This window comes from Maniola hyperantus, chromosome 26 (genome assembly GCF_902806685.2).
Source record: "Maniola hyperantus chromosome 26, iAphHyp1.2, whole genome shotgun sequence".
In the NCBI taxonomy this organism is placed as follows: Eukaryota; Metazoa; Arthropoda; class Insecta; order Lepidoptera; family Nymphalidae; genus Maniola; species Maniola hyperantus.
The window spans coordinates 38,000-54,613 of NC_048561.1; the positions used below are offsets into that span (position 1 = coordinate 38,000).

Here is a 16,614-nt window from a genome sequence, read left to right on the forward strand (position 1 = left end):
TCGGACAGGCCGCCATGTGGAGGTGTCGGACAGGTCGCCATGTGGAGGTGTCGGACAGGCCGCCATGTGGAGGTGTCGGACAGGCCGCCATGTGGAGGTGTCGGACAGGCCGCCATGTGGAGGTGTCGGACAGGCCGCCATGTGGAGGTGTCGGACAGGCCGCCATGTGGAGGTGTCGGACAGGCCGCCATGTGGAGGTGTCGGACAGGCCGCCATGTGGAGGTGTCGGACAGGCCGCCATGTGGAGGTGTCGGACAGGCCGCCATGTGGAGGTGTCGGACAGGCCGCCATGTGGAGGTGTCGGACAGGCCGCCATGTGGAGGTGTCGGACAGGCCGCCATGTGGAGGTGTCGGACAGGCCGCCATGTGGAGGTGTCGGACAGGCCGCCATGTGGAGGTGTCGGACAGGCCGCCATGTGGAGGTGTCGGACAGGCCGCCATGTGGAGGTGTCGGACAGGCCGCCATGTGGAGGTGTCGGACAGGCCGCCATGTGGAGGTGTCGGACAGGCCGCCATGTGGAGGTGTCGGACAGGCCGCCATGTGGAGGTGTCGGACAGGCCGCCATGTGGAGGTGTCGGACAGGCCGCCATGTGGAGGTGTCGGACAGGCCGCCATGTGGAGGTGTCGGACAGGCCGCCATGTGGAGGTGTCGGACAGGCCGCCATGTGGAGGTGTCGGACAGGCCGCCATGTGGAGGTGTCGGACAGGCCGCCATGTGGAGGTGTCGGACAGGCCGCCATGTGGAGGTGTCGGACAGGCCGCCATGTGGAGGTGTCGGACAGGCCGCCATGTGGAGGTGTCGGACAGGCCGCCATGTGGAGGTGTCGGACAGGCCGCCATGTGGAGGTGTCGGACAGGCCGCCATGTGGAGGTGTCGGACAGGCCGCCATGTGGAGGTGTCGGACAGGCCGCCATGTGGAGGTGTCGGACAGGCCGCCATGTGGAGGTGTCGGACAGGCCGCCATGTGGAGGTGTCGGACAGGCCGCCATGTGGAGGTGTCGGACAGGCCGCCATGTGGAGGTGTCGGACAGGCCGCCATGTGGAGGTGTCGGACAGGCCGCCATGTGGAGGTGTCGGACAGGCCGCCATGTGGAGGTGTCGGACAGGCCGCCATGTGGAGGTGTCGGACAGGCCGCCATGTGGAGGTGTCGGACAGGCCGCCATGTGGAGGTGTCGGACAGGCCGCCATGTGGAGGTGTCGGACAGGCCGCCATGTGGAGGTGTCGGACAGGCCGCCATGTGGAGGTGTCGGACAGGCCGCCATGTGGAGGTGTCGGACAGGCCGCCATGTGGAGGTGTCGGACAGGCCGCCATGTGGAGGTGTCGGACAGGCCGCCATGTGGAGGTGTCGGACAGGCCGCCATGTGGAGGTGTCGGACAGGCCGCCATGTGGAGGTGTCGGACAGGCCGCCATGTGGAGGTGTCGGACAGGCCGCCATGTGGAGGTGTCGGACAGGCCGCCATGTGGAGGTGTCGGACAGGCCGCCATGTGGAGGTGTCGGACAGGCCGCCATGTGGAGGTGTCGGACAGGCCGCCATGTGGAGGTGTCGGACAGGCCGCCATGTGGAGGTGTCGGACAGGCCGCCATGTGGAGGTGTCGGACAGGCCGCCATGTGGAGGTGTCGGACAGGCCGCCATGTGGAGGTGTCGGACAGGCCGCCATGTGGAGGTGTCGGACAGGCCGCCATGTGGAGGTGTCGGACAGGCCGCCATGTGGAGGTGTCGGACAGGCCGCCATGTGGAGGTGTCGGACAGGCCGCCATGTGGAGGTGTCGGACAGGCCGCCATGTGGAGGTGTCGGACAGGCCGCCATGTGGAGGTGTCGGACAGGCCGCCATGTGGAGGTGTCGGACAGGCCGCCATGTGGAGGTGTCGGACAGGCCGCCATGTGGAGGTGTCGGACAGGCCGCCATGTGGAGGTGTCGGACAGGCCGCCATGTGGAGGTGTCGGACAGGCCGCCATGTGGAGGTGTCGGACAGGCCGCCATGTGGAGGTGTCGGACAGGCCGCCATGTGGAGGTGTCGGACAGGCCGCCATGTGGAGGTGTCGGACAGGCCGCCATGTGGAGGTGTCGGACAGGCCGCCATGTGGAGGTGTCGGACAGGCCGCCATGTGGAGGTGTCGGACAGGCCGCCATGTGGAGGTGTCGGACAGGCCGCCATGTGGAGGTGTCGGACAGGCCGCCATGTGGAGGTGTCGGACAGGCCGCCATGTGGAGGTGTCGGACAGGCCGCCATGTGGAGGTGTCGGACAGGCCGCCATGTGGAGGTGTCGGACAGGCCGCCATGTGGAGGTGTCGGACAGGCCGCCATGTGGAGGTGTCGGACAGGCCGCCATGTGGAGGTGTCGGACAGGCCGCCATGTGGAGGTGTCGGACAGGCCGCCATGTGGAGGTGTCGGACAGGCCGCCATGTGGAGGTGTCGGACAGGCCGCCATGTGGAGGTGTCGGACAGGCCGCCATGTGGAGGTGTCGGACAGGCCGCCATGTGGAGGTGTCGGACAGGCCGCCATGTGGAGGTGTCGGACAGGCCGCCATGTGGAGGTGTCGGACAGGCCGCCATGTGGAGGTGTCGGACAGGCCGCCATGTGGAGGTGTCGGACAGGCCGCCATGTGGAGGTGTCGGACAGGCCGCCATGTGGAGGTGTCGGACAGGCCGCCATGTGGAGGTGTCGGACAGGCCGCCATGTGGAGGTGTCGGACAGGCCGCCATGTGGAGGTGTCGGACAGGCCGCCATGTGGAGGTGTCGGACAGGCCGCCATGTGGAGGTGTCGGACAGGCCGCCATGTGGAGGTGTCGGACAGGCCGCCATGTGGAGGTGTCGGACAGGCCGCCATGTGGAGGTGTCGGACAGGCCGCCATGTGGAGGTGTCGGACAGGCCGCCATGTGGAGGTGTCGGACAGGCCGCCATGTGGAGGTGTCGGACAGGCCGCCATGTGGAGGTGTCGGACAGGCCGCCATGTGGAGGTGTCGGACAGGCCGCCATGTGGAGGTGTCGGACAGGCCGCCATGTGGAGGTGTCGGACAGGCCGCCATGTGGAGGTGTCGGACAGGCCGCCATGTGGAGGTGTCGGACAGGCCGCCATGTGGAGGTGTCGGACAGGCCGCCATGTGGAGGTGTCGGACAGGCCGCCATGTGGAGGTGTCGGACAGGCCGCCATGTGGAGGTGTCGGACAGGCCGCCATGTGGAGGTGTCGGACAGGCCGCCATGTGGAGGTGTCGGACAGGCCGCCATGTGGAGGTGTCGGACAGGCCGCCATGTGGAGGTGTCGGACAGGCCGCCATGTGGAGGTGTCGGACAGGCCGCCATGTGGAGGTGTCGGACAGGCCGCCATGTGGAGGTGTCGGACAGGCCGCCATGTGGAGGTGTCGGACAGGCCGCCATGTGGAGGTGTCGGACAGGCCGCCATGTGGAGGTGTCGGACAGGCCGCCATGTGGAGGTGTCGGACAGGCCGCCATGTGGAGGTGTCGGACAGGCCGCCATGTGGAGGTGTCGGACAGGCCGCCATGTGGAGGTGTCGGACAGGCCGCCATGTGGAGGTGTCGGACAGGCCGCCATGTGGAGGTGTCGGACAGGCCGCCATGTGGAGGTGTCGGACAGGCCGCCATGTGGAGGTGTCGGACAGGCCGCCATGTGGAGGTGTCGGACAGGCCGCCATGTGGAGGTGTCGGACAGGCCGCCATGTGGAGGTGTCGGACAGGCCGCCATGTGGAGGTGTCGGACAGGCCGCCATGTGGAGGTGTCGGACAGGCCGCCATGTGGAGGTGTCGGACAGGCCGCCATGTGGAGGTGTCGGACAGGCCGCCATGTGGAGGTGTCGGACAGGCCGCCATGTGGAGGTGTCGAGCCACTGTCTCTATCACTCTCCAGCAGAGGACGTCGTTACGATCACGGGTTACTGTAACATTTGGCGCCCCGGGCGCCAATAAGGTTGGCGACCCGAAATAATTCGCTTTTCTTATTTCGGTGCGTACGATTTTTAAAAATATAATGGGAATTCTTTGATTCTCCGAAATAAAAAGTAGCCTATGTCATTCTCCAAGTATACCCATGCAAACAACCACGTTGCTCTATTGCGACTTGATTGAAAGAAAAACCAACAAATATATTTTTTTTTAACTTTCGCATTTATAACATGGTTAGTGATTCTAAATTAGATTTAACACCTTAGTAGTAAAGTTGTTGGAGATCATTCTCGGAGCGCCACTATTTGGAAGACTTCTAAATTCAAGCAAGAGGCAGCTTGAGCCGGGGCCCTCCGGGGCTGGGGCCTCATTGCCCCCAGCCCAGGGCAAATACACCCCTGGTCATACTGTAGCTAGATGTCATACTTTGGGCACAGCTGTTCGTGACCAGAGAACTTGTACAAAACGTTGACGTCACTGGCAGGCGTCAAATCCACCAACATTTGACGCATGTAGCCCTATTTTTTTAGATTTCACTTGATACTAGCTCTATGAGATTTCACATCACCAATCACCATAGCCACATACCTACCGTCGATTCAGAAACAAACCGAGAGCTGCGTCACTCTAGTTCACTCTGGCGACACCTGTTTGTGAGTGAGCGGCGCGCGGCGGAGACGCAGCGGAACACGATCCGCGTCAATTGCGATACAATTGCATTAGCACCTTTCCATTCCGTTCATTTCCGAAACGAATATCGTTTTCCAAGGGACAACTTTCTATTTCATCTTCATTTCTATTTAATCAACCCACCGCCGGCTCACTACTGAGCACGGGTCTCCTGTCAGAAAGGTTTAGCTGTCCACCACGCTGGCCAAGCGTGGATTGGTAGGCTTCACACACCTTTGAGAACATTATGGAGAACTCTCAGGCGTGCGGGTTTCCTCACCATGTTTTCCTTCACCGTTAAGTTCAAGTGATGTTTTAGTCAAATTAAGTTGGTACTCAATTTCAATAAGTCATTTGACTTTGTCGATGTCATTCAAGTGCCAAAAGTGCCTTGTCGTACTGTAGGCTATTCATAGGCTACCTAGCGTCAAATATACTAACATTTGACGCCTGCCAGTGATGTGGAAGCCTCGATGTTGTTTTTACAAGTTCCCTAACTGTGGCGAACTGCGACAAGTCACGCAAAATATTATCGTTCAAGGCGAAGGACACGTGCTCGTCACTTGCCGCCATTACCGCCAACTCGCCGACGTGTGAGATCTGCGCACGCGCAGCTCGCAGCTCTATATATTATACCTACACAAGCATTGATCTGGGCAGGAACTAAAATCTACATTACACCTCTAAGTATTAGCATTTCCTTGTTATTTGAACACGATCCTAATATAACCGGACTATTTAACGGCCTTGGAATCATTTGACGCACCAGTTTTTAAACTTCTCTATTGTAGGTAGGTCTATACTATATCTATTAACCTCTATCATATCTGAATCAACTTAAATATTACTTATATTTTATTCAAGAGTTAAATTTAAAAACTGTTATTGTAAAGATCCAATAAAGACTCCAATTTCATTAAAGTATTAGTAAACTAAAAGTAAACTAAAAGGAAAGTAAAATATATCATTGTACACCATTAGAAGATACTTGGAGTTTCTCTACGTGATAAAATCAGAATTCAGACATGAGGAGATCCGTAGGAGAACCACAGTAACCGACATAGCTCAACGTTGCGAAGCTGAAGTGGCAATGGGCAGGGCACAGAGTTCGGAAAACCAATAGACGTTGAGGTCCGGATGAACATGGACGGACGACATAGACGGAGGACGGACGACATATCAGACGAGTCGCAGGGAGCCGCTGGACGGCGGCGGCGCAAGACCGTGGCGTGTGGAAATCCCTACAAGACCTATATCCAGCCGTGGACGTCTATCGGTTGATGATGATAATGATTATCGTTGCAGTGAATTTGACCTCCAAGAGAGAAGAGCGTCACAAGGAGTTGATCCACGAGACGGTGGCGGTGGGCATCATGTTCGCGAGCAAGGCCATCGTGCAGCTCATAGCGAACCCCTTCGTCGGACCCCTGACGCACAGGTACCTAGTGTAGTGCACGACAGCTCGAGATGACAATCAGGGCGGGGACGGCCCCGCACACCAACCTCACACCCCGATTTTGCCTTCTTTTCGTGAGAAAAATCCATCATGGATACCATCGGCCACGGGCGAGCACTGTGGTTATGTGGTACTCCTACCGACTAACAACCTCACGAAGTTCCATCCCACCGCTACCGACGGAGCACAGGGGACCGACAACTCCTCGTCACTCGCCGCCGCAGCAGACCCACCTTGGGGCTCGCGGGGAGAGACATTCCCTCTCCACCTCGCCTCCAGGGAGGTCCTGTGGATGATGGACGGGGCGATCCGTCGCTCACAGGATGATTTTGGTTGGCGTGCTGTGGTTCCGACATGCCTCTAACGGTGTTTAGGGGCACGTAGGAGGTTTATAATCGGTAGGAGTCCGACATGACCACTGCGCTCCCCCATGGCCGGTGGTATCATGGATTTTCCTCACAAAAAAGGCAAAAAGAATTGCCCGTGGTTTTTTTTAATTTTTTTTATTTAGACAAAACGAAAAGTGAACAATTTACACCACACTTTTAGACCAAAGCACTAGATAAAAGGATTGATCAGTAGACTTCACGATCGGACCACGAGTAGGGAATAAACGGATCATGCCCGCGTGGAATGGTACGAAGAATACTGGCAGCATTTCCGCGCTGGACAGCCAAGCTGATCCGTTGCGCAAAATATAAGCCTGCCTTTCTGTCACCAGACGAGGCAACTAATGGTGTGTTATATCGATGTCCAGCTGTGTTGGTGTAACGCAGTACTCTGTTGCAGGATCGGGTACAGCGTGCCAATGTTCACCGGCTTCATCCTGATGTTCCTCTCCACTCTCAGTAAGTCTCTGCAGTAGTCGGCAGGAAATATTGTACATCGGCCTTTAGAGAGAGATAGGGGTTTCGTAGAACGTTGTCTCTCTCGTTGAGGCCGACGAAGTGTCACATAGGTATGAGTAGCAGACACACCGCTCTACGAAGCCGAAATCTCGATGTACAATATTTGTTGCCGGCTCCTGTTCTTGCATTTGCTCGTATCCGTCAGTGTCTTCTGCGGAACCAAGTTTGGCAGATTCTCTATGTGAAGCCATCTCTTGTAACTTCGGGTGAGTAAGCCTACAACCACCCCCTTATATCGTCCAACCACTTGCGTGTTTTGCCTGCGAAGGTACTCCCTTCCAATGCTAACCTTAAGGCAGAATTGGGTCACTTTCTGTACATATGTATTCTTACCGAGTTTCTCGTTGGTTCTCCTCGGTAGGAACTGGGAGTGGCTCCAACCCAATAATATATTATTTTCACACTTTAAAAGCATTTGTAAAAGTTTATTTAAATAAAAATGATGTTCGATGGTGGACCTCTCTTTGTTGTGGATGTAGTCTATGCTTGGTACCTACAATAATATTCCACCATTCGCAGTTCCTGAATCACTTCAGCTAAGGAGTGCTGTACATCATCAGGGTTGAGGAGTTGGGTCTTGGAGACCAATCGTGAACTCCAAGACTTCCAAGGCAGTGTAAATCTGCACGAAACGATTTTGCTCTACGTTTCTGATAGGATGCTACGCTAAGGTGTGAGATGCCCTTCCGGCGTCCATGATTTCTGCCACGTATAACCTAAATACCTTCAAGGCAAAAGTGAATAGGCATTTTCTAGGCAAGCATGCTCTGACCTAGACCTCATCATTGCTTTTTTCTTAACCATGATTGTCGTCAAGCGTTTTTTGCAAGGTTGCAATAAAAAGCCCACATATTTCTTATTGATGTTTTTATGCACATCATCATCGTCAAACGATAGACGTCCACTGGTCATAGGTCTCTTGCACGCACTTCCACACAACACGGGTTTGGCCGCCGCCATCCAGCGGCTCCCGCAGACTCCTTTGATGTCATCTATCCACCTAGATTTTCAATGCCTTCCAGTGTAAGGTCACCATTTCCAGCACCTTGGAACCCCAATGTCTACCGGTTTTTGGAACTATGTGCTCTGCCTGTGCCACTTCAGCTTCGCAAGCCAACATTATACTATAGGACAATGTATTGTGTTGGCAGTCTTCGCGTTCGGCAGGTCATACAGCGTGCTGTTCGTGGCGCGCGCGCTGCAGGGCATCGGCTCCTCCTGCTCCTCTGTGTCGGGGATGGGCATGCTGGCGGAGCGGTACCCGGACGACAAGGTGAGTAGTTGAAATTATACCCTGTAACGTTGACGCATTGGCGAGTGGCGGGTGCTCGCGATTGGTTGATCGATCGACGCGGGTGCACGCCATTGGTTGATAAGCCAACCGTTGCTTTCTGGATTCGCGGAGTTTCCTCCACCACACTGCTTAATGTTCAAGTTGTTTGCCGGGACTTTAACCAGCTTAACATTATGACTAACATAGAGATCGCTTAGTTGTAACTTGAAGATCAAAATAAATTGAAGAGCTGGCGAAGATAACGGTGGAAATGCACGACATAAACTTTTACAGGAGCAATGAAAGCTTTTGAAACTTTACTGTAAATATTATTGTACTACCGTTTTGATCAAAATCTCGGAATTTGGACTCGATTTTTCCTTTATTTGACGCTGTTTTGCTTGAAAATGGCATAATCAATGCGTAGTGGTCATGCTGTGGCAAAATTCCCTAAGTACCTTGCCGCCCCTGGTATACGCTGGCTGTCGGCATGCTGCGGGGTGTCTCGGTACTCTCTGACATCATCAGTGGCCGGGCGCAGTGCACAAGCCGGGCCGTGGCCGAATCTTCTGCCCTGCGGTTACTTCTCTTAACATCAGTTGAAGGGCATGGCATGGCTTCCTCAGGAGCGCGGCAACGCCATGGGCATCGCGCTGGGCGGGCTGGCGCTGGGCGTGCTGATCGGGCCGCCCTTCGGAGGCCTCATGTACGAGTTCGTGGGCAAGACCGCGCCCTTCCTCATGCTGTCCGCGCTGGCGCTGGGCGACGGACGTGAGTACATTACAACTAGCTGACCCGCCTCGCCCGCGCCATGACGTCGCTTGATTGCACTTTTTGAGAAGCGGTAATGGGGTAGAATTTCCAAAATTCCTGAAACACTCTTTTATCCCCTATTTAACCCACTTAGGAGTGAAATTTCCGAAAATCCTTTCTTAATGAATTACCTACATCATAAAAAGAATCTACTTACTGTCAAAATTTCAAGTTTAGGTTATGCGTTAATAGGTCAGTCAGTCAGTCGTCCTGAGTCCTGACTGACTGATTGATCCTGAGCCTTCTTCAAGTATGTATGTATGTCTGTGGGCAGTGCTGCAGCTGATGATCCTGCAGCCGGGCGTGGTGCGGCAGGAGAGCGAGCCGCCCTCGCTGAAGGCGCTCATCACGGACCCCTACATCATCGTCGCCGCTGGTAAACTTCTTCTTCATTCTTCCAGGGTTTCTTCTCCGCATTTAGACGTACCCGTCCTTGGACGTGCTGGTGAACATATGTTTACGTATGAGTATAAATAGCTCATATAGCTGTTTTTGTGTGTTCTACCGCCTTTATAACGGGGAGTGCTTTGAGGAGTTGTTTGACCTTATTCCACCCCCCATTCTCTACAACCGCACCGCACGCCACCGAAAGCAATTTCCACCTCACCACCTGGGTGCCTGGTGCACTTCGACTACGCAACAGGCAACGCAGTGGTAGTTCTTAAGGTGCTGCAAATGTTGATGGCCTGCGGGCTTCGGTATCGGTTCATTTGACTCACGCGATGTCTTAACTAACCAGGTCAATATGCCTTCGAGAGGTCGGGGAGCGTAACCAGGTGTGCTGGTTAGTATCTGACAGTATATTCGAGCGACATAATTGCACATTTGCGCCGATACATCCGGTCTAAATAATATTTCAAATTTTGCATAGTGGATGTGAAGATATTAAATTATTGTTAACTTGAGTGTGTGTGTGTGTGTTCACAGGAGCCATAACGTTCGCGAACGTGGGCATAGCGATGCTGGAGCCGAGTCTACCGATCTGGATGGCGGACACCATGCAGGCGCACCGCTGGCAGCAGGGAGTGGCCTTCCTGCCCGCCAGCATCTGCTACCTCATCGGTGAGTGAACTTTAAAATGAAAGGACCCACCGGAACCTAGCCAGGTCAGCTAGATTTGTTCTTCTTGCTTCTATGAGACTGTGCAGGTCCTTGAATCCCCAGTATCTCTTAGACCGTCTCCGGTCCATTGTGATCGCCACCAATTTTAAAATTCCGTGCCAATACGGCAGCCACGGTGGGTACGACGGTGGGTGCCAGGAACGGCAGCACTTTCTTGGCTGGGATTAGTGTAGTTTCCTCAAGGTGACGATGTGTTCCCTAGGTCTGGTGGATGCTACGTGTATGCATTAGAGCGGGGCAGTAGCCGATTACGCGTATCGGAGTCTCGATAGACTCCTGGAAAAGTTTGCAGATATCTGTCCCCCGTAACTTAACATGACACGAGTGTATTTAGTGCACAATGACCCGAAGATACACAGGTGTTTCCCACCACCGATAAGCGCCGACACCACCAGCTAGACTGAGCCACGCGGTTGGTTCCAGGAACGAACCTGTTCGGGCCGCTCGGCCACAAGATGGGGCGCTGGCTCGCCGCGTGCTCCGGACTGCTCATCATTGGAGTCTGCCTCATCTTGGTGAGTTCCACCGTGTCTTGTTAACTAACTCCCAAAGTTTGTGCTTGGGCCATCCATCATCATGACCAACCCATCGCCGGCCTACTACTGAGCACAGGTCTCCTCTCAGAATGAGAAGGGCATAATCTGCCACGCTGGCAAAGTGTAAACTATATAGAACTCTCAGGCATGCAGGTTTCCTCACGATGTTTGCACATAGCTCCAAAAGTTAAATGTGTGTGTGTGTGTGCGTCTGTCTCAATCTTCCGAATATGAGGTGGACGTTTTCACCATTCACGGCTCTCTCATATGCCAAATTTTGCATGAATCTCACCAGATCCCGATGGCTCGTAAGCTGGAACACCTGATCATCCCCAACGCCGGGCTGGGCTTCGCCATCGGCATGGTGGACTCCAGCATGATGCCCGAGCTGGGCTTCCTCGTGGACATCCGCCACGCCGCCGTCTACGGCTCCGTCTACGCCATCGGCGACACCGCCTTCTGCCTGGGCTACGCTGTCGGTGAGTTGATGATTCTGCAAAGTAACTGCCCGTCTAAGTTATGAGGATTTAGGGACTGCTGGTGGTAAATTGATATGCCAAGCAACGACTGCATGATTGGATTCCAAGTTCCAACTCCTCAACCCTAATGATATAGGGTGCAGCACTCCTAAACTGTAAGAGTTCAGTAAGAGTTCAGGAACTGTCGCGGGTGAACTTCCTCATTAATGCCAATATTGTCTGTCCGCGGGGTCAGGGCCTGCGTTCTCGGGGGCGCTGGTGAACAGCATCGGCTTCGAGTGGATGCTGGTGATCATCGCGGTGCTCAACTTCGCCTACGCGCCCTGCCTGCTGATGCTGCGCGCGCCGCCCGCGCGCGACGAGAAGCAGGTACGCCATCACACCATGCCGCTCCCACTCCACATGCCGGAGACACGCATACACTAGCATCAGATCACAAAACTCTTGAGAACCTCGGTGTGAGTGACGCCAGCTGTAGCTGAGTTGTCTCCTGTACTAACGCGCTTGTGTCGCGTCTCTTGTGAAACTGAGCAAGGCGCTGAATCGTGGAAACTTGCAAATGTTTGTACCGGTACCAAAAGGGAGTCGTACAAATTCGGCCAATTCTAGACCAATTGTCATCACGTCCATCCTTTGCAAAGATATGGAACGTGAACTGAACAATAAGCTCTTGGCATACTTAGAAGAAAACGTTCTCCTGTTAGAACATCAGTCAGTACCTGCGGCTTTCAGATGAATCGGTCAGCGAGATCTTCTTGTCACTAGAACATACCGCGCTGACCGATCATCCAAGTAGATACACTAGATGCTAGTGTACTTGGGGCGAAGCCATTGAGAGATTATGATGAAGTGCTTGCCGTATTTCTCGATATCGCTAAGACTTTGGACCGGGTCTGGCACGGCAGTATGCTCAGTAAACTGCCGGCAGACGGGATACCCATTGGTTCTTACAACTGAGTGAGAGGTCATTTTGGGTGGTCGTTGACGGCTGCTTATCTCACCTAATGGCCGTCGATGCGGGTGTTCCTCAGGGTGCAGTTCTCTCCCCGGCATCTCTTCTGCTGCACATCACCGATCTCTTGAAACCCAGTAGTGGCAGACTAACACACTGCCAATAACATTATTGAGAAATACTTACTCTCAGGCATGCAGTTTTTCTCACGATGTTTATTCCTTCGCCGTTAAAACATTGTGATATTTAAACGCACACAACTCCGAAAATTTTAAAGAACCGAACCTTAAATTCCACCGATACCGCACAATACAACTACTAACCTTACCTTAACTACTGACCTTATTAATTATTTTCCTTTCGAAGCAGAACTTGATCATCAGCGACAAGTCGTCGGTGCGCTACGTCAGCTACCAGAACGAGGAAGAGGAATAAGCCGCCATTGTGACAACGCCGCCATCTTGAGACCCGCCCGATTATAACTTTTTAAATCAATGATTTAGACTAAGGTACGAAATGCTTAAAATATAAAAAATATCAAAAAAATGTAGTGACGTAGCTGTAACGAAGTATAGATAATATTATATCTATATTTACGAGAACATAATAAATATTCGATACTAAATTATATCAATTTACATATTATACACGTTTTTAAAACGTAGCTCTAGAAATATAAAAATACGTATTATAATATCTACCAAAACTCTTACATTTTAGAAATAATAGGTAGATACTTATATAAAAAAATGATAAATATTTTTGAATATACTGTAGTTGCTGCTGATATTTGTATGTATAATGTATAGCTTTGTAAATTATTTATTAATTTGCAATATTCATATACATTTAGTAATATATCTTAGAAAACAATAATCTTCTACATTCATTGACCAATTTTTCTGACTCTTTGACCAGTTCTCTCTAAAAAATTACATATTTCTTATATCTAACTATATGCATAATGTATATGTTAGCATTAATATATAATATCTAAATCGCCGTTTAGTCAGGGTGTCTATAAATTACAATGTACTTTATACTAAATTACTAAATATCAAAATACTCGTATTAATATTTTGTAACGATATAAAAATAATAATATACAAGAATTAGATGTAAGTTATTTAATGATACAGTATCAAATAGTTTTTTTTCTGTCACGTATTTTGTTAATAAAAAAGCGCAAAAGCATGTTTACTTAAATTTTGGCATACGTGACTTTGACAATATTTTATTGTATGTTTATATTTATATTATTATCTAGACAATATAATATAACTTTATAACTTAAAGTCTAATCACAAGGGATATATTTTTATTCTCACAGTTAAACTGAAAATATTATACTCACAAAACATAATTATGTGATCAACTATATTTTTCGAAATAATCTGTTGCTTTTTGAATAATTTTGGTAATTACATTTCTCTCTCCACTCTCCGTATATTTAGGCCATAGCTTTCGACAAAGACACTGAATAAATAACATTATATTTATACATTATGACAATAAGTTTACAATACTTTCAATAATAATATTTTAAAGCACATGTTATTTGAGCACGTTTTTGATATGTTTTTATAACGGACCAAATATTTAAAAAAATACCTTTAATTGCCAGCATTATTACACTCGTAATGATCTATGTATGATTTCGTCAAATATGAATGATTATAATAATTTTATATTAAGTAATCATTAAATTACAAAAAATATTATTTCAGTAATTAGAAAATATTAGTATACATATTTTAGCTCATTGATGGAAATTATTTAAGTATATTATTAACTAATAAGTAGGTAGGTAGGTATTTGTATTATTTTTATTTTATGAAAAATTTATATAATTAGTTTCTTTTATAACATTGATAGTAATATTTTAACAGCGTAACTCACCGCGCATACTTTTAACATACATAAATATTCGATATATCATATTATACATCTACATACTTAATCGTATATTGAATGGCAATATTATAATACTATAGTAGCCTATAACTAGTGTATTAGATCTGTTTGTTAGTTAAGTAGTGTGTTGAATGGTAGGGAACTCATATTGTATCTTAAATTATAAAAATATTCATTTTTATAAGGCGTAAAATGTTATTGTAGGTCGGTACCATTTAAACTTAAATTCGTAAATTATGTTTATTAACATTATTATTCGTAACTAGTAATCTTTAAAAATACAGCTCAGAATTCATAATTAAAATGCAATGGACTTTATTTTATCACTTGTTTATATTAAGAAGAAATACATTCATATGTAGTAATTTTTTTTGAATACTGAAGTGAAAATAAAAAATAAAAAAAACTGAAAACAGCACATAAAGTACACGTACTTAACAATAATAAATAACCATTTATATTTTTTATGTAATTAAATTTATATGCCGTTAGTATTTCTTCTGACCTGCACTTATTTTACGAAAAATAAAAGCCGGCTATGATAAATGATTATTTCTCTAATTAATAAAAGTGCTGGACATGACCACAGTGTTACAATATCATCGTATCTGTGACGTAACTATCTCTCTATGAGCGTATGGCTGCGCAGATAGACCAGATAAACAGATAGACAGGTGGTCAAAACTGTTCATTGCATTTGTATACATCTAAATATATGCAATATGGCAATAATCAATCAAAATTTGAAACAAGTTATTAACATTTTGATTTTATACTTATTACCTACTTTTACATAATACGCAGCTCATGTTGAGTTTATGGTAATATTTACAATTCCTATTTATAGTATCACAAATATTAATATTCAGTTCATAAATATTAATAAAAAAATATTTCTAGTTTTATTTAGGTATTTATTCTGTTAATATTAATTTAAAAAACAAAAAATATTTTTTATTTGTGCTATATTCTGTATTCATATTAATTATGGTTTCATTCACCCTTATATCAGTTAATTTTTTATCAGTATTTGCCGTTGGTAAGCAATATTCTAATGTCATGTAGAAAGCATCTCGTAGCTAATATGTTTATCGATGGCTGTTTGATATAATAGTAATAAATTGAGAAAATATAATCACATAAACTTCCAGTAATAAGTATAGGGCGAAACATTATAACAAAAATATTGGAATATTATTAATATATTCACTACGTTGCATATTAGTATTATAGAATATAACCATATTTATATTCTATCTTCTCATTTGTCACTATAATATACTCATTCATTTTAGGATATAGATAATTATGATTTCAAATTGATCGTTTTCGCATTCATTTTCATCTCTGAAGCAGTAATATCATACTTTAAGAGATTATTCATATTTAGATAGTACCTACTTAGTGTTTTAAAAATTATAGGGTAGAGTAGTGTAGTGTCCCGTGTTGTAACATAACATATGCATTGACTCATCATTACAGTAATCAACACTTAAATTCATTGAATCATTCATATTTGATGGTTAGTTTTGGAAAATGTACAAAATAATTGTAAAACTAAATAAGCAATAGCTGGGTTTGGGTCCTTGCCGTGTCTCGTATAAGTTAAATTAATAATTAGACAATGAAACTGCTTGGTTTGTAGCGTATAATACTTTTATTAAATAAAAATATTCATTTTCGTTTTAATATTGTTTAAAACTGCGTTTTAAATAAGTTGACTACCGATATATTTTCCAATAGGACTATTATATTTTTTACTGGGCCGTTGGTTTACGTTACAAATCAAAATAATCACAAAAAATTAATACGAAAATTAATTGTGAAGTGGGAGAACGTGACTTCCGTACGTGGGAGTGAACACAATAATATAAGGTCATTTGATACATATTTTTAGTTTTCATATTTTACAATAAAAATAAAATCATCGTGAAGTGAAGTTACAGAGCAGCAACTTATTTGAAACGCGTATTAAGTACAATATTTTATCAAAAAATAATATTACTCATTATTGTAATATTTAATATTCAATACTGTACAAAATATAATATTCTATATTTAGACATACTATAAAAAATGAGCTATGAGCTACAAGTGTATGGTAGTAATAATTTGAAAACTCTGTAAAATATACAGCTTCTATAAAATATTAATATTTCAAATATTAGACGAATATTATTTATATATTATTATACCGAATATTAATAAAATGTTATTGTGATAGTCATTAGTGATATTTTTAAAGCGTTTCATATTGTATACCTAATGATATTTAGTACGAAATAATAATTCGTTTAGAAAATTATTAATTTACTCATGTTATGTTTTAATTATTTAATTAGAAATCAGATTAGTTATTTCTAGTCATTTATTTCATGTACTCTAAATTATAGTTTTAAACGATTGTTGTATTATGTTAGGTATAATATAAGTTGCGTTTAGTATTTTCGTTTCGTGTCGTGTTGTTTTAATAAAATGTGGGTATATGAACTAGATTTTCGTTTTATTGCAATTGTCCACGACCTCGTCTCCGAGGGGCTCAGCTCAGTGTGTCCAGTTACATGGCACATATAGTACGC

The 16,614-nt window shown here is 47.2% G+C and overlaps 1 protein-coding gene across 2 annotated transcripts in view; it reads left to right on the forward strand.

Moving 5' to 3' along the window:
- Positions 1-16,511, forward strand: part of Vmat (Vesicular monoamine transporter) — a 31,616-nt gene extending 15,105 nt beyond the window's left edge. For both annotated transcript variants that reach the window (XM_034982199.2, XM_069507634.1), the window contains 10 exons: positions 5,888-6,020; positions 6,828-6,886; positions 8,098-8,219; positions 8,846-8,990; positions 9,307-9,408; positions 9,960-10,094; positions 10,578-10,669; positions 10,986-11,169; positions 11,405-11,538; positions 12,491-16,511. In XM_034982199.2, the coding sequence (XP_034838090.1) occupies positions 5,888-6,020; positions 6,828-6,886; positions 8,098-8,219; positions 8,846-8,990; positions 9,307-9,408; positions 9,960-10,094; positions 10,578-10,669; positions 10,986-11,169; positions 11,405-11,538; positions 12,491-12,556 (1,172 nt within the window). In that variant the 3' untranslated portion in view covers positions 12,557-16,511. The remainder of the gene's footprint in view (positions 1-5,887; positions 6,021-6,827; positions 6,887-8,097; positions 8,220-8,845; positions 8,991-9,306; positions 9,409-9,959; positions 10,095-10,577; positions 10,670-10,985; positions 11,170-11,404; positions 11,539-12,490) is intronic.
- The last annotated feature ends 103 nt before the right edge of the window (positions 16,512-16,614 follow it).